Source organism: Gopherus evgoodei, chromosome 2, assembly GCF_007399415.2.
Source record: "Gopherus evgoodei ecotype Sinaloan lineage chromosome 2, rGopEvg1_v1.p, whole genome shotgun sequence".
In the NCBI taxonomy this organism is placed as follows: Eukaryota; Metazoa; Chordata; order Testudines; family Testudinidae; genus Gopherus; species Gopherus evgoodei.
In genome coordinates this window covers 14097647-14123403 of record NC_044323.1, presented here as the reverse complement: position 1 = coordinate 14123403, position 25757 = coordinate 14097647, and the positions used below count along the sequence as shown (strand labels likewise).

General features: G+C 44.3%; 1 protein-coding gene across 15 annotated transcripts in view; it reads left to right on the top strand.

Moving 5' to 3' along the window:
- Nucleotides 1–25757, top strand: part of XYLB (xylulokinase) — a 200056-nt gene that overhangs the window by 98628 nt on the left and 75671 nt on the right. For 13 of the 15 annotated variants that reach the window (XM_030550027.1, XM_030550023.1, XM_030550024.1 and 10 more), the window contains one exon: nucleotides 7827–7923. In XM_030550027.1, the coding sequence (XP_030405887.1) occupies nucleotides 7827–7923 (97 nt within the window). Of the gene's footprint in view, nucleotides 1–7826; nucleotides 7924–12085; nucleotides 12139–15537; nucleotides 15617–25757 lie in introns of those variants that run through there. The other 2 variants (XM_030550031.1, XM_030550030.1) reach the window with 2 other exon arrangements.

Sequence of the window (25757 nt, the reverse complement as noted above, 5' to 3'; positions counted from 1 at the left end):
CCATAGGGAAGAGGGCAAGACAATGTGACACTCTTCAATCATCCATTCCAGTAATTCTGGACTATCTGGTTTATCTTTCAGCATCATTATAATTTACTTGGCAGTGATTTTGGGCCTGTCATTTGCCCTGTCAGATCTCTTCCATAAGAATCTGTTGCAGATGTTTCTGCCAGTAAGAAAGATACTAACTTCATGGGATTTGAACCTAATTCTTACCTTTCTAGTGGAACCTCCATTTGAGGTTGTCCTCTTGTTCCCTTCATCATTTATGTATTAAAGCTGTATTTTTGGTGGCTATACTTCTGCGTAAAGAGTAAGTGAAATTCAGGCACTTATGTCACCCCCACACCCCTCGTGGTTTTACATGCAGACATAGTGACTGAGCCCTCACCCTACATTTATTCCAACAATGGATTCAGACTTTCATGTTAATTGATATATTCAGTTTATCTATATTTTTTCCAACATGTCACTCATCTTCCTGTGAATCTAAACTTCGTACATTGGACATTAAGAGGAGGCTGTTGTATTATAAGACCATTCAGAAGATCTCTTAGACTATTCATCACATGTGGCAGTACATCTAGAGGTAGACCAGTCTGATCTCTGCTCACAACCTGTTTAAATGGATTGTGGACAGTATTAGAATATCATATGATATTAAAAAACCAACTATTTCTAGTTCATGTTACCGTTCATTCCATGAGAGCCTAGGCTATGTTGGTGGCATGTTTCAATAGAAAACCAATTGTGGAACTCTAGAGCAGTCACATGGTTCTCAATGCATATATTTACCAGTCATTACTCTCTGGTGTCAGCATCAGGAGCTAATGCACAAGTTGGGAAAGCAGTTCTGCAATTTTTATTCAGATGAGTTCCTAGCTCCCACCGCTTGGAACCAAATTGTTAGCTAAACACCGTGACCGAGATCCTCATACACAGAGACTCAAAGACAAAAAACACAATTACTTACCTTATAGTAACTGTCATTCTTTGAGATGTTCTCTGCATGTGGATCCCATGACTCGCCATTCTCCTCACAGCTCCCTCCATCCCTGCCACTTAGAGACTCTTAATCTGTATTCTGGGTGGTGAAGGAATTTATGGTAGAATCTATCCTTTATACCCTGGGGACAGAGTCCAAGGGTGTGAATAACGCGTATGTGATCCATAGTGGACAGAACTGATAAAACTGCCAAAGTCCTGTGCAGAGGGCACATACACACTATGAGTGAGATCCACATTGACAGAACATCTCAAAGAACAATGGTTCTTCTTCGAGTGATTGCTCATATCCATTCCAGTTAGGTGTGCATGCCGCGTGTGCACGTTCGTCAGAAGATTTTTACCCTAGCAACTCCGGTGGGCCGGCAGGTCGCCCCCTAGAGTGGCGCCGGCATGGCGCCTGATATATACCCCTGCCGACCCGCCCGCTCCACAGTTCCTTCTTACCGCCATGTCGGTCGTCGGAACGGTGGAGCATGGCATAGCTGTCCTCCACGTCCCTAGCTCTCCATTGTCTCGTGTTCTAATAGTTGTATATAGTTATAGTTGTAATTAGACTTTTTAGTATTAGTTGTTAGTTGTAGTACTTGTTGTAAATAGTTAGCGGGCTTGGGCGCTAGCCCTCCCCTGCGCCCGGCGCCGGGCCCATGCCCGGCTTGCCAGGGTTTAAACAGTGCTCGGCCTGCAAGAAGCCGATGCCAACGAGCGATCCCCACAACGCTTGCCTGAAGTGCCTTGGGGAATCGCATATCTCTGAAAAGTGCAGTAATTGTAAGGTATTTAAGCCAAGAACAAAGAAGGAGAGGGATCAGCGCTTAAAGATCCTCTTAATGGAAGCATCACTTAACCCTCCAGCCTCGACGCCGAGCGCTGGCTCCACTCCGGCACTGGACCGCTCTGGCACCGGGAAGATGTCGCGGCACCGGCCTTCCCTGGCACCGGGCCCAGAAGCAAGGCCTTCGACGTCTGCCACTCCAACCAAGCAGATGCGGATGGAGCGCCCGGCACCGTCTACTGCCGCGGCACCGATGATAGGGATTCCATCGACTCCAGGCCCGGGAGGTCCATCGAGTCCGGTCCCTCACAGCTCCCCCATAAGATCCGGGGTCGAGCTAGTGGTTCCCTCGGCGCCGGAGACATTTGCTTCGGCTCGGGACCTGATTGCTTTGACTGAACCTATGCTACCTCAACCCCCGGTGCCTCCGGTGCGGGTTCTGCAGTCAAAGGGCAAGCCTACGGCCTTGTGAGCTCCATCTCCAGGTTCACCGAGCCGGCACCGATCCCCATCAAGATCCCTGCACTGTGGACGATCTCGGTTGGGACGCCGCTCGCAGTCCCGGCACCGCTCCCCGCGGCGGTACTAGTCATACTCGCGGCGCCGATCCACTTCATGGAGGTCACGGTACTCCCGGCACCGTTCTGGCTCTTGCCACCGCTACCGGGACAGAGATTCCAGAAGCCGCTCCCGTCGTCGGCGTTCGGCATCCCGGTCGACCTCACAGCACCACGCTGGTAGTAAGTCCTGGTCTCAATCCCGGCACCGGTATGACTCCCGGCACCGAGTAGGTCGACGTCGTCTAGACGGAGGGACCCGTATCAGTCCCGTTCGGCTCCACCTTGGCCATCCCGACAGCTGTCTGTCTCCTCTCACACAGACAGCGCGTACGCTATGGATGCGGACAGACCTGCTGCTCTCTTCCAGGAGCCCCCTCTGCAGGAGCATGGACCACAGCAGTGGGGCTTCTGGACCCCCTGGGCATACCATCAAGCCCAAGGGCAGCAACAGGTTCCCCCACCTCCAGCAATGTCAGAGCACAGGGCTCCGGAGGCCACACTGTTTCGTCCTCCCCAATCCCCTGCACAGGAGGGATTGTCTCACCAGCGGGCCCCTGACCTCTCTCCAGAGCCGGAAGCATTGCTCCAGACGGAGTATCCTGCAGATCCACTCCTGCTGGGGGTCTCCTTGTCATCCTCCCCGGATGAGGCAGTGGCTGGAACAACATCCACCAGCCATCCTCCGCTCGACCTCAGAGCACATCAAGACCTCCTCCGGCACATGGCGCAAAACATGACTTTGCAGGCTGAGGAGGTCTCAGAAATTGAGGATCCGGTGGCGAGCATATTGTCTGCAGATGCTCCCACTCATGTTGCCCTCCCCTTTATACGGACCATTCAGGCCAATGCCACTACCATCTGGCAGTTGCCGGCATCAGTTCCCCCCGTGGCACGCGGCGTGGAACGCAAATACATGGTGCCCTCGAAAGGGTACGAGTATCTCTATGTCCACCCACCCCCGTGCTCCCTTGTCGTACAATCTGTGAACTAGAGGGAGCGTCACGGCCAACAGGCCCCGGCACCGAAGTCTAAAGAAGCGAGGCGCATGGACCTGCTTGGCCGAAAGGTCTATTCTGCGGGCGCTCTCCAGCTTCGGGTGTCCAACCAACAAGCTTTCCTTAGCCGCTACACTTACAACACCTGGGCGGCAGCGGACAAATTTAAGGAGTTGTTTCCACAAGATGCATGTCAGGAATTTGCGGCAATCCTTGACGAGGGCAAGAAGGTGGCACGTACTTCTCTGCAAGCATCCCTCGACGCCGCAGATTCGGCCGCCAGGACTCTGGCTTCTGGTGTGACCATGCGCAGGCTTTCCTGGCTTCAGGTCTCTGGTCTTCCTCCGGAGCTCCAATACACCATTCAGGACCTCCCGTTTGAAGGCCAGGGCCTGTTTTCGGACAAGACCAACCCCAGGCTGCAAAGCCTTAAAGACAATAGAGTCATTATGCGCTCTTTGGGGATGCATACACCAGTCACCTAGCGCAGATCCTTCCGGCCTCAACAGCAGCGCCGGCCCTACCCTCAACCTCACCAGAGGCAGGACTTTGCCAGATGCCGAAGTAGGAACGGCCGGCGTAGACAGTCGGGCAGCCAAGGGGGGCAAAACCAGAGCTCCTCCAAGGCTCCCTCTGGCCCAAAGCCTTCATTTTGAAGGTGCGCCCGAGGGCGATGCACCAGTTTCCCTCCCAGATCCATCCCCGCCATTCTCCAACCGTCTTTCGTTTTTCCTCCCGGCGTGATCCCGACTGACATCAGACCATTGGGTCTTACGCACATTACAAGCTGGATACCATCTGCAGTTTGTTTCGCCCCCCTCCTCCCGCCCCCCTCCTCCGTCGCTCTTCAGGGACCCCTCTCACGAGCAACTCCTTATTCAGGAGGTGCGGACGCTCCTCGCCAAAGGAGCCATAGAGGAGGTTCCAGAGGCCCAGCGGGGCAAGGGGTTTTACTCCCGTTACTTTCTGATCCCCAAAGCCAAGGGAGGCCTCAGGCCTATCCTTGACCTGCGTGAACTCAACAGATACGTCGTGAAGTTGAAGTTCCGTATGGTATCCTTGGGGACCATTATCCCATCCTGGAGACTGGTATGTCGCCCTCGACATGCAAGACGCATATTTTCATATAGCCATCTTCCCACCGCACAGACGGTTCCTTCGGTTCGTGATCAACCGCTGCCACTGTCAGTTCGCGGTCCTCCCGTTCGGCCTCTCCACGGCCCCGAGGGTGTTCACCAAATGTATGGCTGTAGTCGTCGCCCACCTCCGTCGCAGCCGCATACATGTATTTCCATACCTCGACGACTGGCTGATTCGGGGGTCATCAGAGGCGCAGGTCCTCAGCCATGTCCGCATGGTCAGCAGTCTCTTTGGGAACTTGATCCTCATCCTCAATATAGAAAAGTCAACGCTAATCCCCACTCAGAGGATAGAGTTTATCGGACGCCTTCTGGACTCGACTCTGGCCAGAGCCGTTCTTTCTCTATCAAGGTTCCAGACCTTGACGGCCATTATACGATGACTGCAGACAGCACTCTTGACATCCATAAGTATGTGCCTAACTCTATTGGGCCACATGGCAGCTTGCACATTTGTCACGCGGTATGCGTGGCTGTGCATGAGGCCCCTCCAGTCCTGGCTCATCAGTCAGTACCGTCCAGCCCGACGCTTTCTGGACGCGATTGTTACCGTTCCCCAGGACGTATTAGGTTCCCTGAGGTGGTGGCTGGACCAGTCCATGGTATGTGTGGGGTTGCCGTTCCATCTGCCCCAGCCTTCGGTGTCCCTGACAACAGACACCTCAGATCTAGGTTGGGGGGCCCATCTCGGAAACCTACGGACACAAGGTCGGCGGTCACCTCACGAATTAGCCCTCCACATCAACGTACGAGAACTGAGGGCAGTCCGCCTTGCTTGCCAAACATTCCATCTTCAACTTCAAGGTCGCTGTGTCTCGGTATTCACCGACAACACAACGACCATGTATTACATCAACAAGCAGGGCAGTTCGAGGTCCTCTGCCCTGTGTCAGGAGACCGTGAGGCTCTGGGACTTCTGCATAGCCCACTCCATTCACCTCATCACGTCCTACCTTCCCGGGGTTCAGAACACGCTGGCGGATCATCTGAGCAGATCCTTTCTTTCCCACGAGTGGTCCCTTCACCCGGACGTTACCCTTTCGCTCTTCCAGAGGTGGGGATGTCCCCGGATGGGCCTCTTCGCGTCCCGAGGGAACAGGAAGTGCCAGATGTTCTGCTCCTTCCAAGACCGGGAACCAGGTTCTATAGCAGATGCCTTCCTTATGCCCTGGACGACGCATCTGTTCTACACATTCCCTCCTTTCCCGCTCGTCCACAAGGTCCTTCTGAAGGTGCGCAGGGACAGGGCCCGCTTGATCATGATAGCTCCAGCATGGCCCAGGCAGCATTGGTACTCCATGTTGCTGGACCTGTCTCTGGCCGATCCTGTCCCCCTGCCCCTTCACCTGGACCTGATCACTCAGGACCACGGCAGGCTACGTCACCCAGACCTGCAGTCCCTGCACCTCACGGCGTGGCTCTTGAGTGGCTGACCCGGTCCGAGCTCCGTTGCTCAACCCCAGTGCGGCAGGTGCTCCTGGGCAGCAGGAAGCCTTCTACCAGAGCGACTTATTCAGTGAAATGGAAGCGCTTCACCTGCTGGTGTGCAGAACGCAGTCTCCTCCCCGCTCATGTCTCTATTGCCATTATCTTGGACTACATCTGGTCCCTTAAGGAACAGGGCCTGGTGATATCATCTCTTCGGGTTCATCTGGCGGCCATCTCCACTTTTCACCCGGAGGAGGATGGCCGATTGGTGTTCTCTCACCCTATGGTGACGAGATTCCTTAAGGGATTGGAGCATCTATACCCCCAGGTTCGACGCCCTACCCCTACCTGGGACCTGAACCTAGTTCTCACCCAGCTCATGTCCCCTCCGTTTGAGCCATTAGCGACTTGCTCCCTGCTCTATCTCTCCTGGAAGACTGCCTTCCTGGTGACCATCACCTCAGCCAGGAGGGTGTTGGAGCTCCGGGCTCTCACCGTAGATCCCCCCTATACGGTGTTCCACAGGGACAAGGTCCAGCTGAGACCACACCCAGCCTTTCTCCCCAAGGTGGTCTCAGCCCTTCATGTCAACCAGGACATCTTTCTCCCTGTATTTTTCCCAAAACCCCACTCCTCCCGCAGGGAACAGCAGCTCCACTCGCTGGACGTCCGTCGAGCGCTTGCGTTTTATATAGACAGGACCAACCCATTCCGCAAAACCCCCCAACTCTTTGTGGCGGTAGCGGAACGGGCCAAAGGGTTACCTGTTTTTTCTCAAAGAATCTCCTCGTGGGTAACGGCCTGTATCCGAGCCTGCTATGACGCGGCTCATACTCCTCCGGGTCACGTGACTGCGCACTCTACCAGGGCTCAAGCGTCATCGACAGCTTTCCTTGCCCACATACCCATCCAGGAGATCTGTAGGGCAGTGACCTGGTCCTCCGTTCATACCTTCGCTTCCCATTATGCCCTGGTCCAGCAGTCCAGAGATGACGCGGCCTTCGGCTCTGCAGTGCTCCATGCCGCAACCTCTCACTCCGACCCCACCGCCTAGGTAAGGCTTGGGAATCACCTTACTGGAATGGATATGAGCAATCACTCGAAGGAGAAAAGACAGTTACTCACTTTTGTAATTGTTGTTCTTCGAGATGTGTTGCTCAGATCCATTCCACACCCGCCCTCCTTCCCCACTGTCGGAGTAGCCGGCAAGAAGGAACTGAGGAGTGGGCGGTCCGGCAGGGGTATATATCAGGTGCCATGCTGGCACCACTTTAGGGGGCGACCTGCCGACCCACCAGAGTTGCTAGGGTAAAAATTTTCCGACGAACGTGCACGCGCGGCGCGCACACCTAACTGGAATGGATATGAGCAACACATCTCGAAGAACAACAGTTACAAAGGTGAGTAACCGTCTTTTACTGTAAGGTAAATAACCGGTTTTTACAAGGGAGTAATCTCTCTTTACCACAGTGAATGAATCAGTGAAAAGGATTAGTTTTTGTTTCCTTTTTTTGTAGACAAAAGGACAAATTTAAACTCTTCTGTGTATGACATTACTTAGTACATCTGATTTGTCTAATGTTCCCCAGAGAAGATAATGTACTTGAGGCGAATTTCATAAACAGCTGTTGGTGTTGAAGTATAAATGTAGAAGAATTTACAACTGACATGAGAAACACTCCCCGTCATGCACTGATTTCAGGATTGAAGGATTTGCCAAGGTTATGGGCTATATTTTGTCTGTCATGAGCTTCCAGAAGTGCTATATATGTGATTGAAGAATAGGAGCAGAGTTCTGGGTGCAGGCGTCAGGGTGAAGACAAAGATAATTAACTATAAATCTGTTTTTTAAAAAACCAGACCCCAACCTTGTGTTGTTTACTACATAAGATGCATATTAATTTAATGTATTCCTCTGATACAGGTTCCAGACTTTCCAAAGGAGGTGGAGATACGAGCATTGATGGAAGGACAGTTCATGGCCAAGAGGATTCATGCTGAAAAGCTGGGATATAAAATTAGTAAGTGTGATTAGAAACAAACAAACAAACAAACAAAGAAACAGCAGAGGCAATGGAATCTCAGGGCTTGGCTACACTGGAGAGTTGCAGCGCTGGTGAGGGGGTTACAGCGCTGCAACTCAGGATGTGGCCACACTTGCAAAGCACAGCCAGCACTGCAACTCCCTCGGGTGTAGTGATTCCAGCGCTGGTCAGCAAGTGTGGACACCACCAGCGCTTTTATTGGCCTCCGGGGTATAAGGAGGTATCTCAGAATTCCTGTCCACAACAAACCAGAAGAATGGCTGAACTCTGATCTCCCCGTAGCTACTTGCTAAAAAACAAACAGCTGCTCTGTGCTCCAGCGAGCGAGCCAGTGAAGGCAGGAGAATTGCTTTGGAATGTTCAAAGCTGTTTGCTTGAGGAGAGAGGGGGGAGGGGTAATGTTGAGCAACTGTTTATGTGGTCTGATGGCTATTTAGGAGTGCATAATTAGCATTTAGTGAATAAGAGACAGGTGGGGGAAAGGTCAAAACTTTTAAAATGATTGAAGGTAGGCACTGTGTATCTTCCAGTCCTTAGAACTTGCAAGGCAGGGAGCTGAGAACAGTGTCAGCTCCAAAAATCCACTCTCTCTGTCTTCCCCATGCTCCCTGTCACATTCCACCCCACCCCCCTCTTTTGAAAAGCACGTTGCAGCCACTTGAATGCTAGGATAGCTGCCCACAATGCACCACTCCCAACAGTGCTGCAAATACTGCAAATGTGGCCACACTGCAGCGCTGGTAGCTGTCATTGTGGCCACACTGCAGCGCTGGCCCTACACAGCTGTACGAACACAGCTGTAACTACCAGCACTGCAGAACTGTAAATGTAACCATGGCCCAAGACGAAGCACTAAAAGAGTGGTTCTGACTGTAATGCAGATGATAAGATTGTTATCTTGCCTGACAGGTATTGAAACTGATGTGAGTTTTGACTTAGGCTCTTGTTAAATGCCATTCTTGACTATGCAGAAAGGAGCCTGATTCTAGCAGATGCTGATTTAATTGGGGGTGATGAGAGTCTCTCAGAATCAGGCTGTAGATTATTTCTTGAGGTATCCTGGATATTTCAATGTATTAGGCTTCACTAATAACTTTTAAACTAGAATTTTTGTTAAATGAGAGGAAGGATGGTCTTGTGGTTAAGACACTGGACTTGAGATTAATACATCTGTGTTCAGTTCCTGGTTTTGCCATAAGAATTCCTTTTGTGACTTTGAGCAAGTTACTTAGTCTATCCGTGCCTCGGTTCCCCATCTGCAAACTAGAGATAATGATATTTCCTTTCTTTCACCCTTTGTCAGTCTTGTCTATTTAAACTGTAAACTCTTTGGGACAGGAACATTCTCTTACTTTATGTTTGTACAGCATTTAGCACAATGAAGCACCAATCTTGGCAAGTATTGTAATGTAAATAATAAATGGTAAATTTTAGGAAAAGGTAAATACATTAAAAAATTGTAGGCTTAAGTTTTTGCCTGTTGTTTTCTGCCATGTTTGTCTTGGAGACGCATGCTTCTTTCAACAGTACTGTATTAATTTAAAACTAAATAATTAAAGTCCGCCCCTCAGTTATCCCTTGGTATCAGTACAGTTGAGAATAGAGTGGCTCAGGATGGCCTGTGTTTTTGCTTGGCAGGGTACAGTTAAAGATTTATATAAAAATAAAGGTCACATTTGAGATAGGTGAAGAAGCTAGTGGTAGATCCACATTTAAAAGGGGGACACTGCAGTAGGTGATGGGGATGGGGAGGCATGTCTGATGCCACCAGTTTCAATATTAACATAACAGACTCTCTCCCTAAATTAAGGTGTAAACATAAGTCATCATCACCCCTGTCAGGCAAAAATGGGCCTTTACCATTCTCCAATGGTCAGTAGACTTTGGGCTATTTTACACATGTTGAGGAAACATGATGTACCAAGAACACCTGCCTCCAAGCCCTTCCCACCAGATCTGACATTCAAATCTAAGAACTTTTCACAAAAACATCTCAGCTGATATCTTCCATTGTTGTATTCAGTGCAGTTGTAGCTGTGTTGGTCCCAGGATGTTATAGAGACAAGGTGGGTGAGGTAATATCTTTTATTGGACCACCTTCTGTTGGTTGTCTTGTCTCTCTCTCACCAACAGAAGTTGGTCCAATAAAAGATATTACCTCACCCACCTTGTCTCAGTTGATATCAGCTGTTATGAATTTAGGTCTGCCCCACCCTTGCCCTTGAACCTTGGATTGCAATCACAGTCCTCCTGCTGAGGCAGACTGGATTGGCCCCTGGCCAGACCCTACAAATGTTGCTCTTCAGTTAACTAGAGGAGTAGCTGCTGAGCTACAGAAAGCATCCCCTTTGGCAACACTGAACTGAAAAGCTGAATCTGGAAAAAAAAAACCCTGAGTCTCCTGCACTGCAGTACTGCTCCTCCATTAGTCTGGCCTTTTTTTGATGATTTAACATCCTATAACTTCTGTTTTAAAGCAATACTTTAGCTTATTACAACATAACTCCCTCCAGATGAATGTAGTCCAACATACATGTTATACTGTGTTGTTATCACTTGTGCTGAGGCAGCACCTATATGCCTCAGTGAGGGATCAGGACTCCATTATGCTAGGCACTGTGTCTGTGTCAACCCAAACATTCCAAAATTATAAATCAGGTCCCCAAAAGTAATGAGATTGGCTTAAAAATAATAAGATATATGCTTCTCTTTTATATACCTGTGGGGTCCACTTGGGGCATGTTTTCAAGCTGTTCTCCACAGCCATGAAGACTAAAACCTTTTTCGAAAAATGAAAGCTGAGATTTTTATGTTAGCATGTGACTCTAGGAACTGGGACTTCAAGAAAAACATCAACTATCATGAGACTCATGAAAAAAATCACAAAATTTGACAATACTGCTTTGTAAATACAATAAAAAAGATGCTGTGTAGTGGAGACAACACACCTGCTTATTTGTGGAAACATTAAAATACATTGTATTTTAAATGTCCATGTATACCTCATTCTTGAGATGACTATTTATAATATCTGAGTGTGACACTGTCCCTTGAATTGTATCTTCCCAACAGATGTTATGGAACATTTTGATTGTTTTGTTGCATCAAGATAAACTTTCATCTATGTAATATCTAAACGATGAGTTTAAAAAGAACTACTTGCCCTTATTGCTAATTTTACGCATTTCCTGCTTTTTTCCCCAGTGCTGTTATTTATTTAAATGTGATGCTCTATTTCTGTATCAGAGGGGTAGCCGTGTTAGTCTGGATCTGTAAAGGCAGCAAAGAATGCTGTGGCACCTTACAGACTAACAGACGTTTTGGTGCATGAGCTTTCGTGGGTGAATACCCACTTCCTCAGATGCATCTGAGGAAGTGGGTATTCACCCACGAAAGCTCATGCTCCAAAACGTCTGTTAGTCTGTAAGGTGCCACAGCATTCTTTGCTGCCTATTTCTGTAGTGATGGCATTCTCTCAACTTTTTTTTTTTTTTTTTTTGTAGAACAGTTCTGAAATGGGAAAAAATACAGTGTGTTTTATGGTACAGATATGATCATAGTACTATAAATATGTTTAGTTCCCCTGCACACAAGATACTCTTTATCTTGTTTGTTTTGGTAGCTGTCAGTTTTTATTCTTGTAGTGATTCTTGATGAGGTATTTAAAAGTCTGTTTATCTTTTGGAAGAGGTATATAACTAGAGTCACTTGGGTTCCTTAAATATAGCATCCCATAGCACATTTAGGCCTTGTGTACCTGGGGGATTTGCCCAGCTTCCAGGAATTGAGTTGATTTACATCCACTGCTGTAGTTGCATCAGTGCAAACTGCAGCTTTCCTTAATCTACACTTTTGCACAGGTGCAGCTACAATGGTAATTCCTGCTAATTCCCAGAATTGGGACAAATTCCTCAATTTAAACAAGGCCTTAGGAGGAGATAGGGTTGACATGATCTACCACAATATACACCTCTGTATGGTGTTTTGAAATGTATAGGGACCAATTCTCGGTGGTACAAATGAACCAGAAGTCTGGCTTTGCTGGCTACCTGAGAATTTCTCCATCCAGCCCCAGAATATGGGAGTCACAAAGAGTATGTAAAACTATTTTTGTATTCCAACCTTCTCTGCCTCTCAGTCCTGTCTCAGGTGCAGCTTGGTTAGACCCAAGAATCTGGGCCGTAATCTTAAATGTAATGGAAGATGGATAAACCAGAAAGGATAAACCTGAAAACCTTGGAGTTTGAAGGAAACTTTAAGGATATTTCCTGTCTGCTAGAGTTCATGGATGAGTAACATAAACAATATAAACGTTGGATAATCTATTATAACTTTATTTCATTTTATGAATTAATTTAGCAACTTTATAGGAAAACTGAAAATTTCTTTTCTTTCTAGAAACTGGTTCTGTAGTAGAAGTGACACTGAGAAATCATAGTTTGTTTATTTAGTTGTGTTTCCAGTTGCACCTATCTAAAACTCTAGGTGCATTTCATACTTAAAAAAAAAAAGCTTTAGCAAAAGTCTAATTGCAACAATCTTAAAACAACCTTGTACTTGCCATGTGTATATGTTCATGTGTGCACATGTACAGATTTTTGTATACAATTTGTTTATGTACCAGGAGAGGGCGGTAGATTCCATCTCATGATTTTTTTTTAACTGAAACCAAGATACATATTTTTTGTCTCAACCCTGTTTTTAAAACTGATAAAGTCACCAGATGATACTTGTGAGAAAAGTTAGACCTTGTATAAATCATGATTTAAAGGCTTTAATGTGTTTGTCATTGTGTTACAGTTGTTTCAATTGTTTTCAATCAGATTTCAAGGGAAATGATTGAGAAACACCCTATATCCTGTTATGATTATTTACTTGATAGGTTGGTAGAGTGTTGCCAACCCGGAACAAACAAATGAAGCTTGCCCTGCTCCTGTTCTTTATATCCTCTAATTCAGTGATCTGCAGAGATAAGGAGAAGGCTTTGTGTTCCTTTTTTTCTTTGTGTTTTGATTGTACTAGAAATAGAGTGACAAGACAGCAAATGTGAAAAATCAGGACAGGGGGTGGGGGGCAATAGGAGCCTGTATAAGAAAAAGACTCAAAAATCGGGACATCTGGTCACTCTAACTAGAAAAGGCTTCTGTTTTGTCACTTCTCTATTTTTATGGCCATACCCTCTGAAATTTAATTTCTGCTCAACAATTAGCAGTTCAGAGATCAGATCCTAGACCTGTCTGATGTATAGATTGTGGACCTGTTGTGATAAAGCCCTGCACCTCTTATATGTCCTCTGAAACCAAAACCCATGGCACCTTTATAGTGAAAAATATGTATATGTAGCCTCCTGACACAGATAATCACAGCTGCTTTAAAAGTGTCAGTAGGTTCAAACTGATCAGGCAATCTGTACTGTACTTGATTACCCTCTTAGAAGCTTATCCTGTTCCCATGGAAGTCAATTATAAAACTTACATTAACATCAATAGAAGCAGGATAAGACTTTTACTTTGGCTGGGGATCTTACATGTTAGGGAGCCCCAATCAGGGTTTTTATCCTGGTTTGGGGGAATCCAGTGTTAGTGGCAGTGTCACTAGCTACAAAATAAGTAATCTAGGCAGTGAACCCTATATGTGCCCCCAGCTGAGTCAAGTGTGTTTTGGACATTGAAGGAAAACTGTATATGTGGCGGGGAGGGTTGGGGAGTTACTGTGAAGTTGACAGACCCAATCAGTATAATAACTTCTATGTATTCAGAAGTGCCCATCAGTGACTATATAATAGTGTAGCTTTCTGACATTGCGCTAGTGTGATTATTAGTTTAGGTTTTTAGGAGTCTGATTTTCACCATCTGTCATCCAAAGAATAATGGAGATGGATATAATGTTCTGAGCTTTATATGCTAAAACATTTATATCTGTATTTATTATATATTACATTGCCCTTTATCTGTATTTATTATATATTACATTGTCCCCTGAATGTGGGAATCCATTGCTTATGTTACCCTACTAACTGTGTGAACAGTACACTTGCATGCTTAAATATTGATGGCTGTGGCACCAGGCATGCCCACTTTTTTTCTCTTTTTTGCTCTCATTGCTGTGACAACAATGGCGAGGTTAAACAATTTTTTGTTGTGCCCTTTCTCCCCCCCTTCAAGGCAGGCAGGCAGGCTTGGTGGCTTGACGAGGTGGGTCAAGCCTGGTTTCTTTTGGCAGACACCTGCCAAATGCTTCATTGCTGTGACAACAATGGCGAGGTTAAACCCTCAAACATGGGTAGGCAACCTGCGGCACACAAGCTGATTGTCAGTGGCACTCACACTAACTAGGTCCTGGACACCGGTCCAGGGGGGCTCTGCATTTTAATTTAATTTTAAATGAAGCTTCTTAAATTACATACAACAATAGCTTAGTTATATATGACAGACACAGCAAGAGCCCTTCTAAAAAGATTAAAATGTATTACAGGTCTGTCGCATCTTACGCGCATTTAAAATGCGCAATTTCAGCTTTATGTTGTCAGCAAAAACAAAAAAAAAAGAAAGAAAAATAATTTTAATAGTGTACCTGTAGTGCGGGCGTTTCCACCCGCCATTACGTTCAATGTAATTTTGACTATACGCGATTTTCACTTTACGCACTGACTGTGGAACGTAACCCCAGCATAAGATGCGCGGACCTGTACTGGCACGCAAAACCTTAAATTACAGTCAATAAACAAAGACTTGGCACACCAAACGGACCAAATGGATCCATCTTCCCTCCCAGCAGTTAGCAGGGAAACTGGGGGAAAAGATACTATACTGGAGTTAGAGAGGTTCACAAAATATTCCTGGTGGAGATTTGACATTTGGGCTTATAATTGTTTGTGTCATGTTGCTGTGTCATTAAGTCCCAACAGTGTGACATTTTGGTGCAGACATTATGATGTAATGTCAGTCCATTTGATGATGAGGTGACTCCTTAGCTCTGCAAAGCTAGAGACCACTAGTCCTAGGGGCATTCATCTCACAATTTTTCCCTCAGCCCATAAAACAGAATTTCTTCCTAATGGTTCAGCATATCATGTTTCAGAGTGGTAGCCGTGTTAGTCTGTATCAGCAAAAACGAGGAATCCTCATGGCATCTTAGAAACTAAAAAATGTATTTGGGCATAAGCTTTTGTGGGCTAAAACCCACTTCAGTGTGAGTTATTGATAACTTTCAGTGGCTTCTGTGTTTACCTATAGTTACCATCATTTGTTTTGCTTATAGTAACCAGTATCTAACTTCTACTTGATAAATTATCACAAGCTTTTGGGAAACCTTAATGCCTAAAGGTACTATATTGAAAGCTTATTCTATCAACTACTTTACATTCATTTCTGAAGAATCTCGCCACTTGAACTGTAATTACGTTACATCTTCCTTCCTACCTGAAAAAAGGAAACTTGTGAAGGAGCCATTTTGTAGCTGCATACAGATTAAATTGATGTTTTTGCCTTGAAGGATTTAAATTTCTTAAAGAAAATCAGTACTAAAATGTTGTGTTGGCTGCTTGCTTGTTTCTTGCTGTTTCTCAGAGTTCTGATGTTGTTTCAGCAGCTTGAGTGCGGGAGGCTCCTGTGTCTGAGGCCCGCTGCTTCATGAAGCAAATGACAACAGCTTAAAATAATGCAGTGCTCTTAACAGCAACAAAAACCTCTGTTTAACTACCACATGTGCAGTGCAAGCTTCCTACAATGCCCCTTGCCAATACACCTCAACCTTTCTCTGTGGGGAGAGGATTATTAGCTCTAGAGGTGAGAGAGATTAGTTTTACCTTCATATTAATTAAAGGCATGATCCTGTTCCCACTGAAGTCAGTGTCAAAACTCCACAGGGTCCCAAATCCTTACTGATGAAACTGCCCACAAGAGTCCTAGTTGTGATGTGGGGATCAGCTTTTCAGCATTCCTCATCTTATATCACAAGCACAGATAGCAATGACTTCTAGTCATGATTGACCGGGGCTTGGATTTGAACCAGTGACCTGGACGTGAAAGGTTTGTTAGCTGAGCCATCTAGTCCACCCAAAGAGCTGCTTTTTCATCTGGCAGAGGGAAGTAACAGAATCAGTTTAATTTTTTTTTAAAGCACTTACAGATAAAATGCCTCCAAAGGAAGTGACCTAATGTGTTATAAGGAAGCAGCCTACGTGCACTAGAATTTTTTGCATGCATTGTCTTGCTTGGAATTTTGTTGTTGTTATTCTCTTGTTATCATCAGAAAGGAAACACAGCTAAGACAGAAAACCTGGACACTTAAAGAGATTGGAAATTGCATTATCTGCCTTTCTTTTGACAATAGATAAGATGCTGTCATTGTCTGAATAATTGCTTTAATGTTTAGTCAGCATAATGCCAAGTATTTAAATGATGTGATTCTTGTGTTCAGATGATTTTTTATTCTGTTTTGGTGAAGATACTATTCACATAGCCTGACCATTTTTTAGGAGGCTATCAGTGTACTATGTCTGCTAGGAAGCTGCATGGAATCATAGAAATAAAAAATATTAAAAATTTATTAGGTTATCTAATGCATCCTCTATCAGTTAGGGACTGTTTCCTCCAATATATTTTCTAGTGCTTTTTCCAGTCAAGTTTTAACTGACGCTGGTGAGGTGGCTCCTATTCCTTGTTTTGCAAAGCCATTCCACAGCATAAAATATTTCACTGTTAGGAAGCTTTTCCTAATATCCTTGTATTTTCTTGTCTGGTTTAAATCCGTTATTTCTAGTTAAACCTCATATCACTGTAAATACCTCCCCTTTTTTGGTGCTTGTAGCATTCATAAAATACTACAGTTATTATAGTTGTTACTTGGCTAAACTGTACATATTTTCTACTTTAAACTTTCCTCCTATGTCCCTCCATTTTTCTATTTTGGTTGTTCACAGTGTGAAGGAAAAGATTGGACTCCAGTCAGCTCCCCAAGCGATTCTCCTGTTCTTCTAATTGTCACAAACAGGTCACAGTTAATTCTCCATTTACTTGTCTCAGGTGTCGTGGCTTTTCTTATACACTTGTCATTATATGTCACTTTTCATTTATGGATCTCAAAGTGCTTTCCAACTGCATCAGCCCAGGTTTGGCCCAATAGAATGTCTTTCTATAATGACAGGGAATCCTACCCCTCCCTCCATGTGCTGTATTTCCTTACGTATAAACTGGAATTTAGATGAATTTGCGGTTTTGTTCCCTGAAATTGGGATGCAGTTTATAGAATCGTAGAATTGTGGGGCTGGAAAGGCATCTAGTCCAGCCACCTGTGCTGACATAGGACCAAGTAAACCTAGACCATCCCTGACAGGCATTAGTCTAACCTGTTCTTAATAACCTCCAGTAATGGGTACTACACAACCTTTTCTGAGAACCTGTTCTAATACTTAACTGTTACACTTAGAAAGTTTTTCCTAATATCTAACCTAAATCTCCCTTGCTGCAGATTAAGCTCATTACTACTTGTCCTACTTTCGGTGGACACTGAGAACAACTGATCACATCCTTTTTGTAACAACCCTTAACATATATGAAAGACTATTATCAGGTATCCCCCTGCCCCAGTCTTTTTTCTCAAGACTAGCTTTGCCCAGTTCTTTTTAACTTTTCCTCGTAGATCAAGTTTTCTAAGCCTTTTGTTGTTTTTGTGGCTTTCCTATGGATTCCATTGACTTTGTCCACATCTGTCTTAAAGTGTGTTGTCCAGAACTAGACACAGTACTCCAGCTGATGCCTCACCAATGCCATGTATAATAGGACAATTACCTCCCATGTCTTACATTTGATACTCCTGTAAATCCAACACAGAATGATATTAGCCATTTTCACAACTGCATCACACTGTTGATTCATATTTAACTTGTGATCCACCATAACCCTCAGATCCTTTTCACCAATACCCCTGCCTAGCCAATTATTCCTCATTTCCTAGTTGTGAATTTAATTTTTAGTTTCTAAGTGTAAGTATTTTGCATTTGTTAATAGGGTCCACTCACGGCAAGTGGCGTCTCCTTGTGGCTCCTGTAGGGATCAGCTGTCACCAGGTCTGGTACCCTGTTCTGTCCTCTTGCTCTCTGGGACTCAGCACACTCCATCTTTGTGTCTTGATCCTTCATCCAGGTCACCATAGTCCTCCCCTTACAGGGGTACCAAAGTCCTATTGGATAACTGTCCTAGGCAGTCTTCTGCTCCATTGGCTGGTCTGTGCCATCTCCCCAATGGCTAATAGGGGTACCTGTGCCCACATACTACTTTGGGTTCCAGCCCAGGGACCCAAAAAGAGGTGTAAAAGAATATCTAATTCTAGGAAACTTGGGAGCCCTTACTGAACTTCATACATCTGGTCCTGTCCAAGCAGTTAGTGCATCCATGTAAAAAATTTGGCATCCATGTAAAAAACATTGTGCTTAATAAAATCATTTCAAGAAATTTGGAAGGCTGCAATTAAGTTGAAGAAGAGAAGAGTGTGTGTATGTGTGCACGCACACGCAAGGGAAATATTTCTAATTATTTTATAGTTAATAGTTTGTCCGGGATAAATCAGTTTTTAGAGGATACATATGGTGCAAATAAACTGATAAATGCATTTGTCAGTCTTTAGCTGAGTATGTCACTACATCGTGCTTTAGCTCTTCTTCCCATTCCATCTCGATATAGGCTCATCAATTGTGTTGGTTCTTGTAAAATGAAAACTGTATTTGGAAGGTGCCTTATTATGTTGGATCAGCTTCTAAATAGAGCCTCGCTGTGCAAATCAACTAGCTTTTCCACAAGATATAACTATATATAGTTTTACTTATTTACTTTACAGACGCTCCCCGACTTACAGAAGTGTTCCGTTCCGGAACACCTTGTGTAACTCAAATTTTGCACAAGTCAGAAATGTATGCCTGACCATTACACAAAAAAACCCAAAACAAAAAAACCCCTCCTGTTTCTAGCTTATGGAATTTTTTCCATAGGTGCGGATTTATGTAAGTCAGGTTTGCGTAACCCAGGGGGCGTCAGTATTGCATTCAGGATAAACTAAAAGAGGAACAATTGCATGGGGATCTCATAGTGTATTGAAGTCTATCAGAAAACCTGTGTTTGTTACACATGGATATTTGGTGGTGTCTTTCTTTGTATAAATTAATATTAAACATAATTAAAGATTCTAAATAATTAGAACCTGAATCCGCAACAGAGCAAGGATCAAGAGCTTTTTTTTTTTTTTTTTTAAACTTAGTATACATCTGTTGTTGACAAGTGTAGATCCAAATCCTTTAACCAGTCTGGATCTAGCGACAGCCACCCATGGATCCAGGGAGAGAACCTGGATTCAGATTTGGCAGTCAAGCATGGTTGTAAAAAAGGGATCAAGTTGCCTAAGATCTAACAAACGTGAGGATCTGACACCTTCGATTGTTGTCAGTCACTTTTCTAGTGGTTCTGTTACCTGTTAGATGGGGTTCATTTTCATGTTTTGTATCTACAGGAATCCATGTTGGTTCCAAAATAGTTTTGTACCCACATGAGCTATAGGTCCATTTTCCTGCTCTTTAATCTTTCCTGGAGTTGTAAACAATTTCCAGTCAGAACTGGTTTTCCTAAGAGGTTCCCAGAAGAGGCTTCCCGCCTTTTCTAAGGGGTTTCCCGGGCAAGTGTATAAAAGGCTGACCTGAACATGGCCTCAGGGCTAGCCATCTGAGTGGCATCCAGGGATGGTCACAGGTCTTACCTGCAGACATCTATCCATCCTAATGATTAGAAGGGTTAGGAATTTTCATCCAATAGCTTCCTCGCCTGTAAAGAGAAAGAGAGAAGGAGAAGAAACAACACTTAACTTAGTCATCATCTGTTGCTGGTCTCCTGTTCTGCTTTCCATGGTCCCAAAGGAACATCAAGGGACTCCTTGGAGCTCCTCTCCAAAGGCTTGCCATTAGCCAGAGGATTGAGGTCCCAAGCACCTGCCATCGCTTTGATCTGTGAAGAAGGTTTTTATATCTGTTTTATAGAGTTGAGTTTGGGGGTAATCACTGTATTGCGCAATTTTGCTGTTTATTCCTCTTCTTATTTGTCCCACCCTTTATTATAAACCCTTCAATACACTTTATATGATTTTACCTTTACCAATTGAATCTTCATTAATTAGGGTGGGAGGGATCCTCTTTGCAGGAGAAGGGATCCTTCCAGATGGCAGGCGCTGGACAGGGAGGCCGAACCAAGGGAGACAGAAAGCATAAGGGTCTCTTGTCTTATTACACACACATGCCTCCTTTGTCTTCCAGTCCTTTCCCTTTAACACCACTGATCTGATCTGCCCAGGTCAGTGGAATCTGGTACTGCAGTTCCAACACCATAATCTTTGCAGAACTGCTTGCCTTATTGATTCTGTGCTCAGTATAGTAGTGTGAGCAAGGAGGGCCAGTGTGGAGGTTCTTACAACACTTGAAGTGGGAAATGCATTACAAGTTTCTGATCAGATCAGATCTGGATGGTGGATAGTATTTTTATGTTGTGCTTCCTGTTTGGCATTTTCACACACTCAGTGCCCTGCTAGTCTGAGAGAGTTTCCCCTTTTCCATGACTCCATCTATGAGACCCTTGCCCTTTACGTGGGGAGAGGACAGTCCATTCTCAGACTCGTCTACTGTCAGAAGTCTTAGAATCCAATTTACTTGGTTCTGGAACTGTCATTTCCCCTGGTTCTGAGTAGGTACTGTTGGAGGTTTCTGTAAGGACTAAGTTGTCTAAGACTGTGGTTCCCAAACTTTTTAGTTCTACGGCTCCCTTACAAATATTTTAAAACTTGGTGGCTCCCCACAACCAAGTACCATTTTTTTTAAATGATTCAAGACACTCGACTCAAGACACTCGACTCAGTTCAGGACACTAGACTCAAGTTGGACACTTGAATTCTTTGTTAGATTTTAAAACTTGGTCCTTAGCATATAATTATTTGACAATTCTCGAGATTTTCTTAAGCAGAGATACTCAAAATTGGAACGGAGTCAACTATTCCTGGGAACAGGTTTTGAAACCAGTCAGAGACTTATGTTCATGGAGATTCATGTTCAACTCCAGGAAAATGTTAGTCAAAATGGGAATGCAATACAGATACATGAATTTAGTAGTAGGTCTTTAATAGCAGTTTGATCTTTTTCACGCTGTTGTTTTAAAAAGTCTGATAACATTGGAAATATCTTGGTAACTCCCCTTTCAGTGTGGCATCTCCAAAGACAAGGTAAGGTTACTTCATGAATTACCTGATTTTTTTCTTTCATATCTAGTATATTTGTATTCCTACCTAGAAGCGTTAGGTTCAGTACATTCAATTTGTTGGGTTTCTAAATGTCTCAGTAGTTTCCCTGGCCTCATACTTTAATTTACTAATACTTGCAAACAAAGGACACAATGTGGGCTCTGGACTTTCTCTAGTAATAGCAAAATAGGAAAATCCAGACAAAATGTAATTATCATATAGTCTAATTTTCTTCCTTTTCTGTTTGACTTTATTTAACCAATCATTTTCAGCCTAACGTTTTCTACATGTAGGCTTAGCACTTCATAAAAATCATTTCATTATAAAGATAAGATGCATCTGTCTCTCCCTCAGTCCTCTGCTCCTGTCTGCTGGTACTGCTGCTGCTACCAGTATTGGGAACTTCTCTCTGCCCTGTACGCCGGGAAGCTTTCAGCTGCGAGATTTCCTGCTGAATGCCTCCCCGAGCACGAAGTCTCTCTGGTGGAGGCCCCTTGCTGGAGCAGAGGGCACCGAGAGGCACCCAGCCCTGGCAGCAGCAACAGAATAATATAAGACACAGGTGATTTTAAAGAATTGTTTAATAGTCTCTTAATTAGAAAAAAAAGGGCATATTGATTAAATATTTTTGCCAGATACTTGAGGCTCCTTCATGAACCTTTGTGGCTCCCCCCAGGGAGCCATGGTTCACAGGCTGTGAAGCACTGCTCTAACAGAAATTCAGCTGCTCAGGACCAAATTTATGAGAATATATATGAAGATTTGACAGGCCAAGAACTGATGCTTGGATTAGAAGCTCCCTTACAATGTAAGGCTACTGTATCTACCTCAGTTCTATTGATTCTAAGATGTCACTGATCTCAAGATTTCTCTGCTATGCAACCTCTGTAAGAGAAACAGATTATGGTGTTACAGGATACATCTGATACTTCAGAAAGGACTGCCTATTGACTTCAGACCCTCTTTGTAGCCTGCATATACAAAGGCAAAAAAAGAGATGCATGGAATCCTTTTTCTTCATCTTCAGGAAATTAAAAGGCACATTGCTAAGGTTCTGCAGAGAAGATACAGAGTACTGTAGGTCCTATTTAGAGTTAGAGCTGTATGAGGGGCTATGATAACTACTCTGATATTCCCTAAATATGCTGATGGATTCCTCTCGTGGGAGGAAATTTTATTATAACATTACTGGGCTCTTGGCTACCTATATCTAATTATAACTAACTTTTGGTTCTAAGCCAGGAAGGAGACTTTTCAGGTCCAGTTCCACCTGTACCGTGGAGTACACTGTAAAAGAATGCTAAACTGTATTACACTGTTCAGCCACTAGTTGCTAATGTGTGTAACCATACCTTATCTGAGCGTACAACAGATATATCTGGTAGTCATTGAAGGATATAATGAAAGACACATCTGGTGTATCTCTTTGAGAAGGAAGCTCTGTAGCCCATCCATATCTGGTACAGAAGCCTGGCCTGCTAACAGCAGCTCTGCAACCTACTGTGTACATGACATATACAGTGTCTAGGATTGTGTACTGTGTATCTTCATAAAGCTCATAGGCTCCAATTTAAGCATTGGTCATATTATTCTCTGTACTATATCACTGTGAAGATGCCATTTTTTTTTAGCTTATGGTTACTGAGCTACAAGCCTAATGACTATCCTCTTTAAGTTGCATTCTTACGGAACAGGTGGTCCTTCCTACAGCTCCATCCTAACTGTCTAAGATGCTTGGGCTTTCTAGTAGTAGTCAGAAAAAGGTGGAATGTCTGTCTGTCCCTGAGTCTCACTTACATTCAGGGAGGCAGGTATCATACTTGGCATATGAAGAGAATGTTCATATTGATGTGGGGCCCAAACTTATCTACAAGTTCCAAAAACCCATGGAGAGATGGAGCTGACAATAGAGGAGTCAGTCTATCATGTAAAATGCACTGTTTCACAATTATTACCATCTGACAGGACTTCAACCTCCTGGAATTGTTGGTCCTTATCCATGACGATTTAGATGTTGGCATAGAAAGTACGCTTATTAAGTTTGCGGACGATACCAAACTGGGATTGCAACTGCTTTGGAGGACAGGGTCAAAATTCAAAACGATCTGGACAAATTGGAGAAATGGTCTGAGGTAAACAGGATGAAGTTCAATAAAGATAAATGCAAAGTGCTCCACTTAGGAAGGAACAATCAGTTTCACACATACAGAATGGGAGGAGACTGTCTAGGAAGGAGTATGGCAGAAAGAGATCTAGGGGTCATAGTGGACCACAAGCTTAATATGAGTCAACAGTGTGATACTGTTGCAAAAAAAGCAAACGTGATTCTGGGATGCATTAACAGGTGTGTTGTAAACAAGACACGAGAAGTCATTCTTCCGCTCTACTCTGCGCTGGTTAGGCCTCAACTGGAGTATAGTGTCCAGTTTCTGGGCACCGCATTTCAAGAAAGATGTGGAGAAACTGGAGAGGGTCCAGAGAAGAGCAACGAGAATGATTAAAGGTCTTGAGAACATGACCTATGAAGGAAGGCTGAAGGAATTGGGTTTGTTTAGTTTGGAAAAGAGAAGACTGAGAGGGGACATGATAGCAGTTTTCAGGTATCTGAAAGGTGTCATCAGGAGGAGGGAGAAAACTTGTTTACCTTAGCCTCCAATGATAGAACAAGAAGCAATGGGCTTAAACTGCAGCAAGGGAGATTTAGGTTGGACATTAGGAAAAAGTTCCTAACTGTCAGGGTAGTTAAACACTGGGATAGATTGCCTAGGGAAGTTGTGGAATCTCCATCTCTGGAGATATTTAAGAGTAGGTTAGATAAATGTCTATCAGGGATGGTCTAGACAGTATTTGGTGCTGCCATGAGGGCAGGGGACTGGATTCGATGACCTCTCGAGGTCCCTTCCAGTCCTAGAGTCTGAGTCTATGACAAAAGCAGCATCCATGGCATACCCTCATGCCGTCTTCATCACAGCATGTTGCATATCTGATACTGAAGCTGTATGCAAGCATTTGCAAAAAAATTACCCTTATTAATATCTTTTTATTTTTGGAGTGCAAGAAGTTGAATCGCCTCTATTCACTCTGGTGTGGCTTCCAGAGTTGATGATTCTTTTGGCAGTTCTGCTGTCCATGTTTACTGAGAACCCTTCAGCCCATCTTCCTGGGGATTGTACTGCTCACTAAACTTGCACAAGTGGAAATATGCAGAGCCTGCTTGAAGAAGAAATGAAGGTTACTTTTCTGTAACATGAGTTCTTTGGCATAAGTCTCTGCATATTCATGCTTCCTGCCCACCTTCCCCACTTCCTTAAACTAGTAGGTTATGAATGTCCAAATTAGTGGAAAGAACTAAGGGGCTGTTGAGGCCACCCCCACTTTATACCTTCTGAATCCTCTCGGATCCGGGGAAGGGAAGGTTGAGTGGATCTGATGGACATTATTTTCCAGAAGATTCTGGAAGCTCGTCCCCCAGGTGGCGGGCTTATGCAGAGGCTTATCTCAAAGAACTCCAGTTATATGTAAGTAATCTTCTTTTCTCAGAACATAGTGGGTTTTTGTCTGGTTTTTCTCTTTTAGACCTCTTTGATTCATAATTAAGGATTTTGAAGTTCCTTCAGCTACAAGTTCTGATGCAAACTCACACTATAAATTACAAACTTCTGCCAAACTATTACTCACAAGAGTAATTATTATTACAAGAGCTTTCCCACTGATTTGACCACTTTCTTATCTGAATGCCAGTGTGTAGGTATGACTGGAAATCCCAGGGGAGCCATCTGAGGTAACTCAATTAGGGTGAATGGGACAGGCAATCCCCAAAGCTGGTGGATATTCCAGTACTTACCAAGTAGCTTCTATTATACCTCACTGATTACTGAGAAGTCAACAACAGAGTTCCCTTAAAGTAACCCAGCCTCAGGCCTCCACCTAGACACCCAAGTCAGGTCTGATGAGGATTTCTGAAAATCTTATTCATTGTATACAAAAGGATTCTACCAGTCCCAAAGAATTGGACACGTTATCTCCCAGTTTAATGGATAATCCAGACCTTTCCCAAATACATGCTTACAGCCAATTCTTATTAACTAAACTAAAATTTATTGAAAGAGAGAGAGAATTGGTTAAAAGAACAGTATACATATAGGCATGAGTCAGCCTTGAGATTCCGTTTCATAGCAGAGATGGAGAGCTTTGTAGATGCAAAGAGTTCGTTCAGAAATAGTCCATAGGTTATAGTCCAGTGTTTATATTCAAGGCGGTCCAGTTAGAACTGGGATCTCAGTCCTTATGGCTTAGGCTTGCCCTGCATGAAACCTCAAGCAGCTCTGAGATGACAGGATCAGGACCCAAGGGTCTTTTATACAACTCCAGGCCTTCTTTGACAGGTCAGAATCCTTAGCAGAACAATATGCAATCAAGGCGACTTTGAAGTAGGTCTATTTCCAAAGCATCACTGGTACTGAGCTACATGAATTAACATAAGGCAATTGCCTGTTTTTCCACCAATTCGCCGATGATTTGCTATACATTTCAAAGAGAGA